Source organism: Pygocentrus nattereri, chromosome 11, assembly GCF_015220715.1.
Source record: "Pygocentrus nattereri isolate fPygNat1 chromosome 11, fPygNat1.pri, whole genome shotgun sequence".
In the NCBI taxonomy this organism is placed as follows: Eukaryota; Metazoa; Chordata; class Actinopteri; order Characiformes; family Serrasalmidae; genus Pygocentrus; species Pygocentrus nattereri.
Genome location: NC_051221.1, coordinates 16,975,639 through 16,996,981, shown reverse-complemented (window position 1 = coordinate 16,996,981; position 21,343 = coordinate 16,975,639). Strand labels below are relative to the sequence as shown.

General features: G+C 38.3%; 1 protein-coding gene across 1 annotated transcript; it reads right to left on the bottom strand.

Annotated features, from left to right (window-relative positions):
- Positions 1 to 480: 480 nt before the first annotated feature.
- On the bottom strand, positions 481 to 20,880 carry csf1ra (colony stimulating factor 1 receptor, a). Its single transcript, XM_017703791.2, has 22 exons — positions 20,776 to 20,880; positions 20,401 to 20,573; positions 16,838 to 17,113; positions 15,733 to 16,020; positions 15,444 to 15,580; positions 15,129 to 15,291; positions 14,251 to 14,446; positions 13,519 to 13,634; positions 12,682 to 12,793; positions 11,521 to 11,717; positions 11,141 to 11,232; positions 10,895 to 11,021; positions 10,618 to 10,722; positions 10,184 to 10,294; positions 9,755 to 9,917; positions 8,959 to 9,038; positions 8,676 to 8,785; positions 8,412 to 8,534; positions 7,551 to 7,662; positions 6,252 to 6,351; positions 4,019 to 4,124; positions 481 to 2,848 (listed from the first exon to the last, which is right to left on the bottom strand). Exons 2-22 carry the CDS (start codon positions 20,447 to 20,449, stop codon positions 2,705 to 2,707), a joined length of 2,907 nt encoding a protein of 968 aa, XP_017559280.1. The 5' UTR covers positions 20,450 to 20,573; positions 20,776 to 20,880; the 3' UTR covers positions 481 to 2,704.
- Between the last annotated feature and the right edge of the window lie 463 nt (positions 20,881 to 21,343).

Here is a 21,343-nt window from a genome sequence, read left to right as displayed (position 1 = left end):
ATATTCAACTTTAATTCACAAAATCAGTGTTGAAGCATCTTATATTCAACTTTAATTCACAAAATCAGTGTTGAAGCATCTTATATTCAACGTTAACTCACAAAAGCAGTGTTGCAGCATTTTAAATTTAACGTTAATTCACAAAATCAGTGTTGAAGCATCTTATATTCAACGTTAACTCACAAAAGCAGTGTTGCAGCATTTTAAATTTAACGTTAATTCACAAAATCAGTGTTGAAGCATCTTATATTCAACTTTAATTCACAAAATCAGTGTTGAAGCATCTTATATTCAACTTTAATTCACAAAATCAGTGTTGAAGCATCTTATATTCAACTTTAACTCACAAAATCAGTGTTGAAGCATCTTATATTCAACTTTAATTCACAAAATCAGTGTTGAAGCATCTTATATTCAACTTTAACTCAGAAAATCAGTGTTGAAGCATCTTATATTCAACTTTAACTCACAAAATCAGTGTTGAAGCATCTTATATTCAACTTTAATTCACAAAATCAGTGTTGAAGCATCTTATATTCAACTTTAATTCACAAAATCAGTGTTGAAGCATCTTATATTCAACTTTAATTCACAAAATCAGTGTTGAAGCATCTTATATTCAACGTTAACTCACAAAAGCAGTGTTGCAGCATTTTAAATTTAACGTTAATTCACAAAATCAGTGTTGAAGCATCTTATATTCAACTTTAATTCACAAAATCAGTGTTGAAGCATCTTATATTCAACTTTAATTCACAAAATCAGTGTTGAAGCATCTTATATTCAACGTTAACTCACAAAAGCAGTGTTGCAGCATTTTAAATTTAACGTTAACTCACAAAAGCAGTGTTGCAGCATTTTAAATTTAACGTTAACTCACAAAAGCAGTGTTGCAGCATTTTAAATTTAACGTTAACTCACAAAAGCAGTGTTGCAGCATCTCATATTCAACTCACAAAATCAGACCCAACTCTTGTCACAGTGTTGCGTAGTCAGAGTGGTCCCATTTAAAATGATTCTGTATAAATGAAGTCAAGTGATGTATTTAACATCTGCAAAGCTAGAACAGCTTAAAAAGTTTAATAAAAAAATTTAATGGAATATAATCAACTTCAACTGTGCATTAAAGCATTAAAAAGACGTTTTAACTCTAGTTATTGAAAGATGGAACTCCGAAAGCTTTCCAAGATCTTCTTAGGCTTTATTGAATAGCTTATGACAGATCTGAGCGAGTGAAATACACCATATACTTAACAGAGTCAGAATGTATTTATTCTTGAGAGCTTCAGTTTCAAAAGTAAACGTGCTACACAACCTCAACAGATACCTGCTGAAACACTGAAAGTATATATTTTTGTCTTTTGTGATTTTAAAATAAATCAATAAAATGCACCAACTGACAGGACCCTATTTATTATGAGCAAAGTGTAAATCTTGTAGCTAAAAATGAACCTGTTTTTATGACAATAGTATGCACTCAGTGATATCGTGTTCTATGGACGAGCCTTGAGCAGATCAGAGGCTCAGTATATGGCAGTGTAAGCTCAATGCTACATTAAATGCACAAATATACTGTATACATCTTAATAAACAAGAAACGCACCAACAATAAAGATTCTGATACAGTGATACATTACATACAGTGATACATTACATACAGTTAATGACTGACAAAAAAGTAACTCTTTACTCAGTGAACTTTCATATGATGCATTCTTATCATATTTGAACCAACTAATGTGATGTGTTCCAACCTTGCAAATGCATATATAGTTGTGTGCAAAAGTTTGGGCACCCTGGCCAAATGACGTTGATTTTATTGCACAATTACTGTTTATTTGTTGATATTAACATTGACCCCATAATTTATAAAACACAACATTTGTCATGTCTGCAAAAATTATGCCACATTCAATATGCAACCCCCCCCAATATGTTAAACTCAGCAAATGAATAGAAATTGTGCACAAAAAATTTCAGACAAATGCTGTATTTAAGCTCCATGTAGAGGATGGGTTAACTTATTTTCACTCGGAAAACACATTAATTTTCACTGAGATGTTCAAACTTTATACATACGACTGTCTGAAAGGAGCAATACATTTGCAAGATTATTCATTTTGACGAATCAAAGGATCATAAAAACCTTAAAAAAACATACAGAAAAAAGAACACAAAAGAACAAAGAAACACAAGAATGCTCAAGACCACTTGACCACCAGACTGTAAGAATCGACCGAAAATAACTTGATGACATGAAGTTCACTTATGATCAGGAAGTTGGAACATGCTGAACCAGCTGTTTTCGACACATCCAAAGAGGGAACTGCTATTTACATAAGTCAGGCAAAGGATATGGAATATGTATCTAAAATGACTCGATGTGATTTGCTACATTTCAGAGGAAACTAAAGACGAGTGTTTGGAAACGTGTGGTTTAAAGAATTTCCCAAAGAAAGTCCCGTAATGGTACAACCACCAGAAAGATAGAAGAGATTTCTAGGTCGGCTCACGAAGCTCTGATGCCATGCTGCACTAACTCTAACATTTGGCCTTTTCGTCGCACGAGCAACACAGAGAAATTTGGCCCTGTGCTGAAACATAGCTGCAGATATCAGTGGATCCTCCTCGACGGGGTTTATCACCAGTGAGTGGACGTTTCACAGTGCACAGGTAAGAGTGAGAGGGATAGCTCGTACAGGTCTCAACAGAACTGATAGTTGTTGGCCTTCATCAGGGGCTGCTCCTCCTCTTCTTGTTCACATGACTCTTCATTGGCCTTGGCAGGGTCACATGCTTCCAGCTGCTGCTCATTAAGCACCTGATCTCCAGACTGGACATTCTGGTACTGAGAGTAAACACAGAGAGGAAAACTTTCCAAGTTAGGGACTAAACTCTCACGGTTGGTGCTGTTCAGTCTTACTTAGAAGATCTCAACAAAGGAATATTTACCAAATAACATTTCCACAAAATCAAATATGGCATATATTAGTGTCTGTTGTGTTCAAACACTGATTGAGAATGAAAAGAATGATGTGCTTGAGAAATATGCATGGCATGTTATAGTTGCCCTATTCATCATTGGTCCAGTTCTGGTCAGTTTCTGATATTTTTAGTTGGTGATTTATTCTGAATTAGCTTAGCACAGTGACTCTTTTCAGCCTGGTCTTTAAGATTAAGATACACTTTTTAATCCCACCAATGGGGAAATTTCACCTCTGCATTTGACCCATCTGTGAAGTGAAACACCACATACACGCGCTAGTGAGCACACTTGCCCGGAGCGGTGGGCAGCCCTATCCACGGCGCCCGGGGAGCAAATGGGGGTTAGGTGTCTTGCTCAAGGACACCTCAGTCATGGACTGTTGGTGCTGGGGATTGAACCGGCAACCTTCCGGTCACAGGGCCAGTTCCCTAACCTCCAGCCCACAACTGCCCCCTTTAGGGATAATCTTACCTCTAAGTGTAAAAAAAGACACTTTCAGACATTGTATGACCTTGTCTAATTTTAAAGGGGGGATTTTGCTAACTGTTACTATTTCCACATAGTTTTGTCATTGTCAGTCACTCATTGGTTTGGTGTAACATAGTTCATTGTAGATATCAGTATAAACGTATAGATGCAGATTTCTGTACAGTGGTGGTGACAGAAGCCGGGGCGGCAATGTCTGCAACATAAATACAATTGTATGAAGACCCTGATGAAATGAACGTATTTTGTTAATTTTGTAAGTAAAATGCTAAGTATGTTTTAAGCTAAAACCTTCTCAAATTATCATACAACTATGTCTCAGGCATCAGACAGAGGTTTCCTAACCATGTAATGTAATAACTTTCTATAATAAAGCTTTTCGAGGCATTGAACTTTTCAGACATCTGTTTCCTGTCACCACCAGTTTGAACTATTCCGACTCTTAAGTTTCTCTGGAACCGAGCATTTAACACCAAACCACTCACACACACAAGGATCAGCAGGAACCTGTTAAGAACATTGAGCCTTTTTTTCTTTTTTTATTACCAGATCAGGTGTGTCTCCAAGTAGCCTCTCAATGAGCTGACCGATCTTGCTGAAAGTTGGCCTCTCTGTGGGCTCCAGGTTCCAGCACATTTGCATGATGGTGTACCTGGATGTGGAAAGGACTGAAATTGTTATGACTATATCACACATTTGGGGGAATGAAAAGATCATGTGTACAAAATCATATGTACATAAATATTAAATTAGAAGATCAATCATTAAAATGTCATAAAAGTAGGAACGCAGCAAATTATGGGTTTATCCAGTGATGTTACACAGGTATGTAAGTGTGTGTGTGTGTGTGTGTGTGTGTGTATATAATAATATATAATGTGTATATATAAAATATATATATACTTTTTTTTTTTTTTTAAACTGGTATCACCAACGTAAGCAGCACTGGATTTTAATCAGTCCTGTTCAGAGGTGGAAAGACGCCGACATTCACCCATGTTTGTTTTTCTTTTTTTGAGATTTGTTCTTAGGTAAGAATGCACAGTCAAGAGCACAAAGGTGCGAACAATTCTGTGGCTTAAGCACACGTCATGAATCTTATCTAGAGTTTTTCTTTATCAAGAACAAATTGAAGAAAAAAACTGCTTTTGGTGAATGAGGCCTGAAGTTCTTGAGGCTGGGATCTGCTGATTCGCTCTGTTGTGATTGGCTTTCCAACTGAATCTTTTAAATGCACTTGGGCTTTCTTCTAATTGCTTCTTTTATGTTTGCTCTGTAACTGTTATTAAGAAATCCATTAAGGAATAAAATACATTTACTGTAGTTACTGTACTTGAGTACTTTTTTCCTTGCACGTTTTCGAGTAGAATTAAATTATAGCACTTTTACTTGAGTTCATTTGTAACAAAGTATTTGATTTACATTATTGACTGAATAATCCACCTGTTATTTTGACTCGTAATCTAGTAATCTGCTTTTTGTAAAAGCTCAAACTGAAAAATAGACCTAATCAAACGATAACAAACTGTGTCCAGGCTTTTAAGGATTTTAAATGACTTTGTTGTAAATAGCCTTATGTAATCCTCCTGAAATGCATCTAGTTTAATGTAAACCCGATACTTTATACAGTACACAGTAAGATGTGTAGCAGAGCGTACTATGATCTGTCTCTGGACTTAATTTTTCTCATGTTTGGCTTTAGTTTTGCTTGTACAGATTATTTCCAACTGTATCCAAATCAACTGAGGAATATGTCCAGATTATGATTGTGGAAATACAAAAAGTATTTTTTTCATTCAACACTTTTCCTTGTTGATCAATCACGCAGTTGTGCTGATGTGCCCTGTTGCCTTCCTTTGTGTGCAAGCCGATCACGGTCACTCCACTCAGTTCTGCTAATGGTACCAAATACAGATATCACTGCTGAACTCATGACAGCGGGGGATTGTCAAGCTTTCTCGATCAGATTCCACACCTCTTTATCTGTTTTCACCAGAAGCACAATAACACGACCCCAAGGCATACATGACCTTATCTAGTCCTAATTCAGTTGCTTTAATGATGCACTTCCAGACATCAAATTCTCATAAGCCAAGTCTTATAGAAAAAAAATGAATAATACATCTTCACAGAGTGTAATTCACTCTGAGACTAAACTCAATGCATGGTGTAAACACAAATACAATCAGGTCAGTTCAAACCTGATTTCAGTAAATGCCAATTAAACCCCTGTACCAGTCTATATCTCAGTGTAAACTGCCTGGATGTTTTATTCCATTATGCTGGAGTTTAGACTTGCTAAGTTAAGCTGTTTCTTAAAGTCACTCAAAATGAGGCCACTGAACTGAAGTCAAAGCCCCTTTAACATGCAAGATGGGGAGGCCAAGAGAAGCGGAGAGGAGTGGCATGAAATGAGAGCAGAAAGGACGCCTCACTCTGGGATCATGTGTTTAACATGCAGAACTAACAGCCAACACGGCAGAGGACAAAAGAGGAACAGAGAACGAAGACGCCGAGACACTGAGCTCCGATGAGTCAGCCGTGCTGATGCCTTATTTACTCATTCTGAGAAACAAACACTGTATTCTCAAACGCCATCCGTACAAATTTCAGGCAATCCATTAGTGAGCTGCTCTTTTCCACAGGCTGAACTGCATGCTAAAAGTCACAATCAGAAATGCAGTCTAGCCAATTACAAGTTTTTTATAGTCTTTCTATCTAGTCTTGGGATGTGTTGGTCTTTTCAAGATTTATATGCTACTAAAATCCATCCACTTACATTTCTGGTGGGGCGAAGTCAGGACGGGACATTTGATAGCCGCACTTGATCATCTTGTAGAACTTGGAGTCCACCAGGATGTTTGGATACGGGCTTTTTCCTGTAGAAAGTAAACATAGACCCACAAGAGGGTGTGGATTCACATAAAGGTCAACAGTTAGGAGTATACTATAAAAACGTGACTAGTATAACAGTAGACCACGGGGTTGAGTTCAGTGGTGAGCACACCAGCTAATCTAACTTATGCAATCTAGCCAAGCTCAGTACTGACTTAAGCCAAATTTTAGCCTCCTAATCCTGGAATCCAGTTTCACAGTAAGTAGACTAGTGATGGACACAACAATGAATGCTGGATTGTAACTTGTTAGGTCATTCAGTGGTGTCTCCAATGCTACAAATCACAAACTGTATTCTTCTTAAAAACTCAGACTTTATATGTTCTTCAGCATGCACTTGTCTTTGTACACCCCTTTAAGTACAATACACTAATAGGTTAAAAACCGGCAGCAACTTAATAGATCAAAACAAAATCAGGCCTTAACCCTATAATAACCCTGTCTGATGGCCAGGATCACACGTTTACTACACACTTCACTCAGCCAATTTGCATTTTGCAAGACTTAAAATGAAATAATGCTGGGATTGTAGGAGCTTCAGTCAAAAGCACAATAAAAATGGACATTTTTCAGCATGTTAGTTAATGTCCTCTGTGTTCTAACAATCTGTCTTACCCATTGAGTGGTCCTACCCCTCATGTGCACATCATTACTTTAGTGCTGTAACAGCTTTTCTAATGTTTTGTTGTGTTTTTAATGTTAATACAGCCTTATCTCAAGTGTGTATCCAGACTCAGCTAAATGTTATTACTTACCCTCTGATGAAGCCATTTAGGCCATTAAAATATCCTTTTATACGGAGTGCTACTATATGCAATTTGATAGAACACCTAGTCATGCTGTTTTCCCTTAACCTTCAATCAAATTGACCTTTGTCCATATTTAAAATGTCTTCTGAGTTTTGATTATATCACCAGATGCCCGCGGATGTGGAAAAATGATATTAATATTATTGATTATATCATTCTTCACCTCCCCTCCCCTCCCACCACACCCACCCATCATCAAGGGAGACCTTTCTGATACTGTGTTTTAATCAGAAATGGAAGTGCAGGAAGCCTTCATGGAATTCAATTGTGTGAAGTAGATCATATGTAATGTAAGTTACACTGGTAAACAGCAGTAGAAATTGTGCAATAATTTCCCCAAGTTTTTTTTTATTATTTTTATTTCTCAGCCTTACCCAGAGAGAAGATCTCCCACAGCAGAATACCATAAGACCACACATCACTCTGTACTGTATAAACACAGTCAAAGATACTCTCTGGAGCCATCCACTTCACTGGCAAACGAGCCTAAAAGAAAACACATGTCTCCTTTAAACAAAGAATTCCTTTATTGTACAGACATATTGCTGTTGTCAGAACAAAACCTTGTATCTCCAGAATCTTAACTTTACAAGAGGGTGAAAAAACCTGTTTTACTTTTAATGCAAGTCAATGGAACCAGAATTTTTTACAAGTCATTTTGGGTAGTTTCTTTTGGTCCATTCATCATGAAAATTACACACAATGTAAAGGGCAACAGGCATTTTCAGCAGTGATATGCAAAGGATTGAGCATCAAAAAAGATGTTTTAGTTAACATACCCTCAATAGAGAAAAAACGTCTGCACATTTTATGCACAGTTACAGTTTATTTGCTGAACTGAACATACTAGGAAAAACATAAAATGTGGCTTGTGCAAAAGTTATGGAAAAGTTTTTTTTCAATGTTACGCTCTGCAAGTAAAGAGAAATTGTGCTCTAATCTGTGCAGAAGTGTGTTCTCTGTAGAGAACGTGTTACTTATTTTCACTTAGAAAATCAAGAAAACATGCAATTTGACCAGGGCTGTTTACATTTTTTGCACATGACTGTACATTACATGCAGAGAGAGACTCTTTTATTGATTTATGAACTGAAATAGCTGCATGTCCTGAATTACATAATTACAAGTCTGCCAGTGACTGTCATGTCTATTTTTACATTGTCGTATGTTTTGCTTAAGGTGCCTTTTGATAATCCAGTGTAAGCTGTGTGGAGGGTGTGTTTGTTTTCACTTACGTTTCCTTTGACCACATAGTTGGAATCGTTCATGATGTCTCGGGCCAGACCAAAGTCACAGATTTTCGCCACACGTCCATCCGCCAGAAGGACGTTCCTGGCTGCTACGTCCCTGTGGATACACTTCAGACAGAGAGAGAGACAAAAATGTTCTCTTACCTTTTGACTTAGATGTTTGGTAGCATTTTATTGAGACAAAATAAAGGACATTCATTTTCATATTTAACATAAAGTGGCAAGTTACAAATGCAGATGATTACTTACATTTTTAGCTGCGAGGAACTCGAGTCCCTGAGCCACCTGATAGGAGAACCTCAGCAGGTCATCTATGTCTAACGGCCATGAGTCTACTAACTGATCCCCACAGGAAGAAGCTGCACCGAAACAGAGAACAGAGTTATTTTTTTCTCAATATCCAGTTCAAACGATAAAAGATTACTATGGCCCTATAAACTACTTCCCTGTATGATTTTCAAAGTCATCTAATTTGTAAAACTGCTGCAGTTATGCTGTCAAATATGAGTCAATTTGGAGAATGACTGCATACCCTGTGTTGAGTTTGGTCTGGGCCCTACAGGTCTCATGTCAAGGTAACTCTCCGAACAGGTGCTGGAAATGCCGCTGTCACTGTGGAGTAATTCATATTTTACACTCATGACTTTTAGCAGACACGCTTATCCTGTGTGAGGTACAATTTTAATAATTTTACAGAAGATAAATATTGCACTAGGAGTCTCAAAGAGAAAATCAACTAATGCTTTTAAATTTGCGCATAATTAAATCATTGTATTGTAAACAAAGTCCCCATATTGTAAACACTGGTCCCCATCACCACCGCTGTAAAGAAGTCCAATTTCTCGGCAATGCACCATTTCACAACAAACTACGAACAACTTTGTGTACATCTTAAACTATGTAGAAACTTTTAAACATCAGTGGAATTCCACCTTAAGATGACTGGACGCACTGTATCATGCCACACAGCGTCCAACAACTCTAAATCAATTTGTACGCAGAGTGATGCAGCACTCAGGGACTCTGAACACTGTGCTCAGCATAATTTTGTCATTAGATTGGATCAAAACCATACTGAGACCACAGAAAGTTACTGATACCGAATGTGATAAGTTTATATGAACTTTTATGAAAGGACAAAGTTTAATGGCACTTTCACTGCAACGTATTCTACACAGCAGAGCAGCGCTTTGTCCTGTTTCTTCTACACACAGTGTCCGGTGTGTAGTGAGCTTTAATTTACAGCAGGAAACAAACAATCGATCAAACAAACAAACAAACAACAAACCAATGCCTACATTGTAATTTAAATTCATTTAGGACGATACCTTCTAATAAACATCCTCTCACAGATGACGTTCTTATAGTCACTCCTCTCCTCGATGATGCCCGGCACTGTCATCACACAGTTCAAGAAGGTCTCAGTCTTGCCCCGCAGGAAGTTCAAAAGGTCACCATGGCAACAGTACTCAGTGATGACCAGCACAGGACCTGGGTGGGAGATACACTTAAATGAACTACGAAACACACAGTACCTGTACACTACAGCAGTTATAATCTCAATGAATGCTGATAAAGTGCTCGATTTCCAGCTGGAGCAACAATGAAACTAGATGACACAATATCACATACACTTATCAGCAGAGCAGTAGTATCTTAGATGAAGAATTATTTCCCATTTTACTGCTGAATATGATAATCTCTCTCTCTCTCTCTCTCTCTCTCTCTCTCTCTCTCTCTCTCTCTCTTTCTCTTACCACCATATGTGCAGGCTCCCAGCAGGTTGACAATATTCTTGTGGTGTCCCAGATGACTCAGAATCTTCAGTTCTGACATCAGCGCTTCCTTCTCATCTGTATGGGCACTGGCTGCAAATAGTCCATTCTTCCAGTTAACAATTCAGATCAACCATATTTTACAGTAGAATACAATAATCATAAACCACTTCGTTTACCACTGCTGCAGGTAAAGAGTAGAGTAGGAATGTTGTAGAATGAATGTGTTATGAATAAATATACGACAATGAAATGCGAAAATGGTGATCATGCTCAGAGCACGCTCTTTTCTAAAGATTTAAATAGCTAAGGCCCTTGATGGGCCAAGTCAAGTGTCTTTTCACAAAGGAAAAAGCTGTATAAATGTTTCATACATGGGAAAAGAAACACTGTCATTCATTTCACTCTACACTGACCTTTGAGCATTTTCACAGCCACACGAGTCACATTGTCCTGCTTCCCCATACCATATGCTGTAGCCTCCACCACTTTTCCAAAAGCTCCTGCACCCAGAATTTTCCCTGGAATGCCATGGCAAATTGTTCTCATTAGTCACAACACTGGTTTATGTTTGTGTTTTAGAATATCTCTCGTCAAGACAGCTCTTCTGAATAGCACAGTCTAGACTGGCTAGCCAGCAGGCTAATGTAAGATAGTATTTGGTAGGCTTTGCTGAATTTCTTCTATACAAACCTAGTTTCAGCTTGTCTCTTGGAAATTCCCATTTTTCATTATAAGGCAGCTGAGTGGGGTCAATAAACGTGTAGTTGTTTCCATCTGTGGCTTCAATGATCTTCCACCGAATCTGATACCTGGGTTTCTATAGCGAAAAAACACAAAAGACTGTATAGGTTATTACACAGCTGTTATATAGTAATGCTGCCATTATAACACACATGAGAATAATCATTAAAAAAACAGCTCAACTGGATTTCTTACCTGTTTGTACTTGTACAGAAGGAAGATAATGAGTAGAAGGAGAAAAGCCATCACACCTATGGCTCCAGTCAGAGCTTCAGTGAACAGTTTTTCTACAGCAAAAGATTCCACACATTGTGAAATGAAGGCTGATGAACTTTACAGGTGAATTCTACTGATTTGTCTGAAAAATGTATATAATTTAACAGGTGAGGTGTTGTTACCTTTAAAAAACTATGTTTTGTTCCAAAAGTGATAATATACTGTTCATGTATTTTCTTAAGTGAAGCCATTTCAATGGCACTTTTTAATTTAGTAGTTAATGGTTATTACCATGTTATACTGACGTGCTACCACCACTAGTTTTTTTTATTATATATTTTCAAGATATGCTGTCTTACCAGACTTTTGTATGGGAAATGTATCGCTGCCATGACCAGCCACATTGACTGCCACACACTCTACGGTCATCGTCTGATCAGATGGTGCAATGGCCAGAGCACTTTCTAGTTCCACTGCCCCAAACTCCTCCCTCTGCACCTCCACCATCTCTGCTGGGATTGGCTGAAGGGTCTCCAGTGTAGAGTTTTCCATACATCTGGAAAGTTAATGTGGAGCCTTGTAAAGGACTTTTGATTGCTCAGAGCTCATTTACAAACAAAAAAAAGCTCTCATTTGCACTGCTAACTTTTTTCAGTTTGTTTCAGTGTTAAGCAATGAAAAACATCTGGTAACAATGTGTTTTTCTTTCTGACTATATTCACTACACTCTTAAAAAAAGACAGAATTTCTACACTTATTTCAACTTCTATGACTTAAATTAGCTCAGTAAAATTTTTCATTTACTTATTCTGGATAGAATTCTAAGGCTGGCTTTTCATGCAATTTTAGCTTCTTGAGCTACAAGCTAATTTAACTATATTGCAGTCGCCTTGCAGGATGTAATGGCCACAACAGTTGCAACCGTGAAACAAGCTTCAGGAAACAGCCAATCAAAACAGCAATAATGCATCATGAGATCATGTTGAACAACAGTGGTTCGTCCGACATGATCAAATGGTGATAGTCTTTCATTTTGCCACTTTGCTAAGCCATCACAACAAATGTCGGATCCTCAAAGCTAATATTTCTGTAACTAGCTGTGATGACTACTCAGCTACTGCTAACAGCTGTTTATTCTTTATTAGCCTGCTGTAATCATGATCTATGTAGCTAGATTTATTTTCCTTATTTTACGCAGAGCTCAAATTCATTTGGGATCCAAGTGATAAATATTATTCCAGAAGAAGAGACTGAGAATCAGTCCATGATGAATGATTGCGATGAATAAATGTATTGCATTCATTTTTTAATTGCTTCATGTAACTGTTGTACAAAAGTTGTACAGAAATGATGTTGCAGGCAACTCATAACATGCAATTAGTTGCATGAATGTTTTACTGAGTAAAGCCAGCCTAACACATAATATTTACCATGTAAACATCAAGAGTGTGGTAACACTCTGCTGCTCTATATTAACTTAGTTTCATAACAGAAACAAAAGAAGTTGATCAGTAACGTACGTTGGCCTGGTCCCTGTGCACTGGTACCAAAGGATGGAGGGTGCTGGGTAGCCAAATGCCGTGCACGTCAGGGAGCTTCCATTAGACTGTCTGAGCACAACAACAGGCTTCTCTGTTCCACAACAGAAAATAAAACATAAAGTGTAAAATATGTAAAATCTTTGTCAAGTTACATTTTTTGCTTCATTTTTCCAACATTTTAAAATCGGTAAATAAACAGAATCATTAGATTCAAACAGAAAGCATTAAAATGTGCACAGGTGTTTTCTCTGTAGAGGATATGTTAAATTATGGAAAGCGATGATGAGGCAGATGCATGTGCTGAGATAAGCAAGATTTATTAGGGGCAAATCCTTTCTCAGGGTTAAGACAGTCCAGGGTAGACATAACAAAAAGGAACACAATAACAGAGACTAAGAAATATAACGGAGACCAGAAGAACAAACACCAAACAATACCATACAAAGGCCAAACCCTACAATATAATGCAATGACCAGCAAACTAACAGAGGAAAACACAGGGCTTAAATACCAGGAAACAATGAGGGATAACAATACACATGTGGATAACACAAGTGAGAACAATCAAGGGCGGAGTCAAGAAAAAAGGGGGCAGGACAGGGAAGAATCAAAACAAAGAAAGCACATGGACAAGACCAAAACAAAACAAAAGCAAAAAAAGGGGCCAATCATGACAAATTATTTTCACTTATTTTCATCAATAAAACATAATTTTGCAAACACATTTTTAAGAAATTATAGTTGAAACTGATGAAACTATAGATGAAACTGAAATAAAACTAAAGAGACCAATCGCCCATATACGGCAATGCTTACGGTACATCTGAATGCGAAACGTTATGGAAGCGTTAGCCTTGCTGCTGTTGGCATGGAAGGTGTATTCTCCCTGGTCCCTGGAGTTCAGCCTCTTAAGAAGCAGCCTTGCCTCATACCTGTATGCAGAAACACAACACAGACAATTTTATATCATAACTGATCATTTTAAATAGTAAAAATGTTCCATTCTTTCATTACATACACACACACACACACACACACACACACACACATTTTCTAAGCTGCTTCTCCCTCTGGGTCACGGGGGTGCTGGAGCCTATCCCAGCCATCATCAAGCAGAAGGCAGGTTATACCTGGACAGGGTGCCAGTCCATCGCAGGGCAGACAGACAGACACATTCATACCTAGGGGCAATTCAACATGTCCAACTGGTCTGCCTGTGGGAGGAAACCCACGCAGACACTGGGAGAACATGCAAACTCCACACAGAAAGCACCCTGGCTGCCCGGCCAGGGAATCGAACCCAGGCCCTTCTCGCTGTGAGGCACTGTGAGGCGACAGAGCTACCCACTACGCCACTGTGCCATTTTATATTGACCTAATTTTGCTAATTTCAGTTTGAAAACATCTCACTACTTGTTTGTTAGGAATAGGAATCCTGTGACTGAGAGGCACATTTTATGAGACTTGCCAAATAAAGCAAGTGTTTTTCAAGCACTTCAAGCACAATCTATATAATAACCTGTGTATAATATGTGTTTGGTGACTGACCTGTGATTATTCCTGAAGAGCAGAGGAATTTCTGGTTGTGATGCTTTGGGAAACTTCCATCCATGGAATGTCAGGGGTGGGTATGCCTCTATGTGGACCCCCAACTCTAAATCCTTTCCCTCAGCAACATCAACAGACAGACCTTGATGAGACAGCCCGGATGGCAGTTTAGCAGTGAGTCTAAGGAATGGCTTCTCTGTAGGGAAAGAAAAAAAAGATCCTTGTTTTATTACTTAAGCATAAAGAGTACTTTGTTTCAAGTCTTACCAGCTAGACTTCCGTCATCATCAAAGAATCTGTTAGGATTTATCCCTCAAAGTAACCATGTATTTCATTTCATGGACCCACAAGAACAAAAGTGCCAATACTCACGAACAACGTGAGGCGTATCTTATTTACTTACTACTAACTGCTTCAAACAAAACTGACTAAAACGAGATGCTATGAACCGTTTTCAGCCTAGGGACTATAACTGTTGTCTTGGTGTGAAGAACAGGCAACTGTGCAGCTAGCATTTAGCTTGGTGAACAAAAATGTATTTCTTCCTGGACTGATAAAAGCTAGTACATGGCTATATGTACATGTGGACATGCAAAGAGCCATTTAGAGTGAGTGTACAGTATTTTACATGGGGTGGCTCATGTGCCTCCAGACTAAGGTCAGACTACTGTGCAGCAATCATTAGAATGACTGTAGCTCTGTATGTGTTCATGAAGACTTATGCGGCATATTCATCTCTGTTTAAAGAATGTACAGGAATTAAAGACAGTTTAAAAAAAAGAACAAGAAAACAAGGAAATGAAAAACAAGTCTGAATATCGTATACAATATCTAAATGCAATGCCAGCAGCTTGTTTCTTTTAAACTGTGCCTCTTACCGATGACCAGCAGGCCTGTGGTAGAACTGTTAACTCCAGCGTCATTGATTCCCGTACAGGTGATGTTCCCTGAGTCAGACAGGCGAACCGCAGGAATGGTCAGAGTACTTACAATAGCCAGCCCATCACCTCTTGATGTAGCCTTCTCCTCTGGGAGTGGTAACTGTTAAGCACAGAGCAGGAGGGAAGATGCTTCATGTCAGTAAAAATGTAAAAAAAAAATCTTTGACAAAGTAAAAAAAATCCTTGCACTTCTTACTGCACAGATTCTAGTTTCACAAATCACCAATGTGGGTGAAAGTGAAAGGTGGTTACCGGTCTAGAGGAGTGCCTCCAGGTGACGTTGTAGTTGAAGTTTGGGTTGTGTGTAGAGCAGCTGATTTGTAGTCTCTCACCAACAATTCGCACATGTTCATTACTCTCTAGGAACACATATGGTGGAAATCGAGCCCCTGCAATGCAACAAGACAGTGTTGATTTGTTGGTTTGGTGAAATGACCCATGTTTAGAGTGAATAAGTGGACAGCCATTTAGGTGCATTCGATCTGTCCGATACAGTGAATCAGTCAAGCAGTACTGTCAGCACTGGCCCAGAGACACATACTCTGAATGACGTTGATACTGAAGACTATGGACACTTTCTCCACGCCTTGTGTCTTTGCGCTACAGACATAGTCAGCATTGTATCCAGGGTGAAGATTCCGGATCAGCATCCCTTTCTTGGGGTCAAATGTCATGTTCATGCCAGAGGGTGGGGCAGTCCCGTTGTCCATCCGCAACTGCACATCAGTGGCTGCAGGATCAGTGAGGAGACAGGGCAGGATGGCGTCCTCTCCTTCCTTCCTGACCACGCTCCGCAAGGTGAATGGGGACACAAAGAGAACCTTTGGATCTGCAGGTGAGAAAGTGAAAGGCCTAAGATTCATTTAGGCACTACAGCACAAGAGGGAGTGTGTTATCACTGATTCACCCTCTCGTGAGTGTTATGGATAGAGCTATAAAACCATCACAATATCAGGTTCAGCTTAACTCTTTTAATATGTCAGTATTGAACCTGAATGTGGTTTAAAATCACATTTATTTAAGAATTATTACAACAATTATAGTGTTATTTATGTTGCTTACTTCAGCTAAAAAAATGCAAATGTTCTACTTAGACTTTTGTGTTCATTTAGCTACACAGTGTGAGCTTCAGATTTAAAAAAGCACCATTAAAAATTGGCCAGAAAAGCATGCATCGGCCAATTTGGCTGTAAACAAATTAGAATCAGAACAGCCCATAAAATTTCATTACCAGTGCATCTGTAATATCTGTATTATTCCACAAGCAACTAGTTGCTAAGCAAAACAAAGGTCTATTTACTCCAAGCTACTGGAACTACTTTTTTGGTGGAAACATTTCCAGATATAAATAAAAATAGGTCAAAATATGTCTGTTTACCAATCTAGCTGTAAAGAAATGATGGAAAATTTTCAAGATATTAAAACCATATATTTGAAATGACTGGGCATCTTTGCTTCACATTTTCTTTAAACAATGGTCTAAAGCAGTGACCAAATCATAGCCATGATGTTACTCATGATAATGCACTCCCTCTTGTGTTTTATTGAATAAATGAATGGACACTGATTAACAGTTTAACTTAAGTCACTACTGCCCTCAGAAAGTGACACCAGTATTGATGCAGATACATCAAATTCACACTCACCTCTTACAAATACATGCACAGATGAGAAGTTTGGGGCACTTTTGTTATGGTACATGCATTTGTAAGTGCCTGTGAACTCGACGGTGGCTTTCTCCACACTGAAGGTGCAACTGTTCCCACTCGACTTGCTGTAATGTTTGTGTTTATACAGACGAGGACTCCACTTCACTGGACCTTCACCCTCACACGTCAGAATGAGTGGAGACCCTGAGTTCAACACCACATCAGATCCAACCATATCCTTTGGGTTTAGCCTTATCACAGGCTGCGACCACCCTGTCAATCAAAAGGAAAAAAAGGAAACTTGAAAATTGTTTTTTAGCTTTAGGAGATATTTTATGGTGCATTCATCAAACTTTCCACAGGTCCAAGAAAATAAAGACAAGGTCAAAATGGATTGTCATACATAATTTGGTCAAATGGGTGTAAACAGTGTCGTGTTGCATGGCATGGTTATGAAGTGACTGTGGTCTTTGATGAGAAATGAAAATGAAGTGTTAACCCAACTGCGGAAGTGTTCCGGACAGGACAGAAAGACTGCACAGCACCAGGAAACATATTGCAGAATCAGAGAAAAACATAATATCCTATTTCTTTGTCTCACTTCTCTATGCTTTTTCTCCATGTTTTAAACCATGTCTGTCTATCTCTGTCTATGAAGGCATTTTGAGCGTGCCCACAGTGAGCTTGTTTATCAGATGCAGCACTCTGTGACTCCAAACTAGGCCTAGTCTTCTGTAAGTGATACAACTCACACAATGACTTCTGTTTATTTTAGTGGGACCTCTTCCTTCCACTATTTGCTTTATGTGGCTTATTCAGGTCATTTTCAATGTGTGATTGTAAACCACACTTCACAACAGACATTGCCCCGAAACAGCTTTCCAAAGATCTGGGCCCAGAGTCTTGAATTACCAAAGATTTGGGCCTAGAATCTGGCTCCAGGGTCTGAAATGATAAAAGAGTCCAGGGTGTGAAATTCCCAAATATCTGGGTCTAGACGTCTGATATAGTTAAAGATATAGGTCCAAAGTCTAAAATAACTAAAAATTTGCATTTAGGGTCTGTAATCCACAATGATCTGGATCTATGGTCTGAAATAGCACAAGATCTACAAGGCTTGAAATCAACAAAGATCTGAGTCTGGAATAAGTAAAGATTTGGATAAGTTGTCTAAAATTACCAAAGATCTAGGTCCAGGTTCTGAATTTACTAAAGATCTGAGTCCAGGTTCTAAATTTACTAAAGATCTGGGTCCAGGTTCTAAATTTACTAAAGATCTGGGTCCAGGTTCTAAATTTACTAAAGATCTGAGTCCAGGTTCTAAATTTACTAAAGATCTGGGTCCAGGTTCTGAATTTACTAAAGATCCGGCTCCAGGTTCTGAATTTACTAAGGATCAGGGTCCAGCATCTCAAATGACTACAGATCTGAAAAACAGAATATAGTCTTTTAGAAAATCATAATTATTTTTATGAGTAACCCATTAGGTTATTTATGATATAGTCTTCTGATGTTCATTTCTTTTTGTTGCTATGACACTGAATGTCGAGTAAACTTTAAGCTTTAAATGTATATTTCAATTTAATTCACTCAGCACTGAAATGAAAGATGGCTTTCAAATGGCAAGAGTGAAAACAAACAAACACTTTAATAACTGTAATATAATAACTGAAGTAATTATACACTTTGGATGAGTGACTCCTTCTCCTTTTTTCGCATAATATACTAGAACTTAAGTTAATGAGTCACAAGTCAGGACCATGAGACTCTTAATGTCTAAAATCGTTAGAGAGTAAAATGATGCTAAACTGCGGAAATAAACATCCGCACACTTCTGCAGTGTCCCAATGGGGTTATATTAGGCTTGTATTATGTGAACAAGTGCGTTCCACATGCAGGGCATTTAGAGCCCCTGAGCTAAAGATATGCCAATATTATGATTATCTACATTCATTTGATATAGATTTTATTTTTCATTTAATTACTTAGTATACTACTTTGTTGTGCTGCTGTATGCTACAGACAATTTAGTTGTTCAGAAATTCACCTATATAAAGTAAATTATCATTTCATTGTATTTGGCCTTTTTGGAAACCTTATTGGGCCAAAACAATCTGATTGGGCCAAAACAGGAGCTTAGGCCTAACCTATCACCCCACCCCCCCCGCCCCCCCACCCCCCCGCCCCCCAGCAGACACCACAATTCTCTTGTGCCCACCGAATTAAAAACAGAAGTGAGAATAGAACTGCTCAAATCGTGCACTTTGTCTTCGCCTCTGACCACAAATCAACCTCAGCGCATCCAAACTGATTTGGACTCAGCAAATCATGGCGAGAGCTTCCTGTTGCAGAGCTGGACGGTGCTGCAAAAGCAAGACTTTTTCTGGTAAACATGAACTAGAAATGTTGCAACAGGGGAAAATGATCCCTTTGACATCAAATCCAGTTGAGGAATAGTATAGAGAACACCTTCTCCACTGTGTTTATCCCAATTCATATTCAAACATATACCCAGTCTATAACTTTGAGGATTAGCTTCATTAATCACGTTCACCATAATAACAGTTCAGAGGTCCCACTCCATGCAGCAATCTCTCAGAGAGCCTGAGAGCATATTGCTGCGTCTCACAATAACCTTGTTTCTCCAATTATTATCATTGTTTATTTGTTTGCAGGATTTCTCAAGTCACCCTTTACAATGATTTAAATTTTATGATGACTAGACAAACAGAAATGGTTGAAAAATGAATTGTAAATAAATTTAGTTACAGTAGCTTCCATTACAATTTAGGTATTGGTCATAAGGCTATATAACACCTACATAAGCACATCATGACAACTGACATAACCCTGCATAAATGTTTATACATGCTTATTCCAGTAGGTGTCATTTGATCAAAGCTAGCTAAAGTTGTCTTTATGACACCTGTTGGAATAAGCATTTATAGACATTTATGTAGGGCTATGTCCGTTGTAATGACCTGCTTATATAGATGTCATGTAGCCCTACAGTAGGTCCTTTACAGTAAATTTACCAACTGTTTTTTTCCCTTCCTCTGTAAAGGTATCATTTTGGAGATACAAAGTTACAACAGTGACAAAGTGCCATACAGTTATTCCATTAGATACCATCACCATCAGGAAATGAGAGATGATCTACTGCAGGGCAGTAAAACTGGAAAAGTCTATTAATGTTGAGTAAAAGTGAGAAAACACAGTCCTATGAATTCCTTAAATAAAAGGCCCTTGTGTGGGTAAATACTGAAGTTCCTCACTTTCATAACAATGAAACTAACATTAGTTTCACAAAGATTACAAAATATTTCAGAGGCTACTGAATACACGTTAGGATTAATAACTGACTACTTAGGTTCAAATGATAATTAAGGCAGTAAGTGAGCTTTTGAAATCAAAGTTCTACAGAAAGTCTGCTAAATGAATAATAACAACAATAATAATCATAATAAAAATCACATTTAATCCGATTAGGAAGCTTTTTTTGACAGGGATTATTCCAGGTTATTTCACTAACACAGAATCAGTGAGTGAGTAATTGTTACCTTGTGCCTGACAGGACAGAAGTCCCAGAACAAAGATCAGGAGAAACATCTCGGACCGCTGGCCGGTCAGAGGCGTCTGTGTTGCTTTATCAGTCTTCTCTGTCGTGCGTCTTCCCTGAAAATAAGAAGTGATGGTTCCCTGACGGCACTTCTAGTACCAACTTCTCATTTTCCTATGACACGATAAGACGTGATTATGAAATCAGACCGTCTCAGCCAGTCTGAGCACAGAAATAACATGAAAATCAAACATTTCTGAGGACACGTTTGGAATATAAACTTTAGGGTGTCCTTACATCAAAACATGCTGAAGTAGAAACAAGCAAACCTGAAAAAAATCACACTAAACAACAAATCGAGTAGATGCTGCAGTACCTGTAATGGTGTTCTGATACAGGACAACTTGGTCAAGAAAAAAATGAAATAAAATAATAAAAAGGGAATTTTACCCAAACATCACCCTCATACATCCAAAGCCTTCTGGTGTGTCTTTCAATAATCTTCAAAATGAGCCAAGCAGAAGCAGAAACAAACATGTCCCGTGTCTCTCTTGGTCATTAACTTTTCACTACACCATGGGGGCTTCCAGCTGATCGGCAGCTTCTCAGTGACCCCATTCCACAACCATCTCCACTGTTTTAAGAACCCCATGACTGATATGGTGCATAAAGAGCGAGCATTGGAGGTTGTTTGTGCAAAGTAGGCTGTCAATTGTGCCTTTTATCATTTCAAATAAAAATGAAAGGATACAGCTTTGGTTTTTGTCTATGGTTTTGTAGCTAATTGATTTTTTGAGGCTTCTCTTTTGGGTTATTTGTGTAGTTTTTAGGTTTTTGTAGTGTTTGAAGAGTAACACTGCGTGTCTGCAGGGGGTGGGCAGTGCAGTGATAGTATGAAATACATATGATAAACCCTCACTTTAGAAGTTTAGTGTTAACATAAT

Bases quoted from the DNA above. Each gene is read 5' to 3' on its own strand.
- csf1ra (XM_017703791.2), bottom strand. From the start codon at position 20,449: ATGTTTCTCCTGATCTTTGTTCTGGGACTTCTGTCCTGTCAGGCACAA. The intron at 12,794-13,518 runs GTAAGCATTGCC...GTTGTGGAACAG, and splicing joins GTTTCGCATTCAGATGTACC to AGAAGCCTGTTGTTGTGCTC. The intron at 10,723-10,894 runs GTTTGTATAGAA...ATGGCATTCCAG, and splicing joins AAGAGACAAGCTGAAACTAG to GGAAAATTCTGGGTGCAGGA.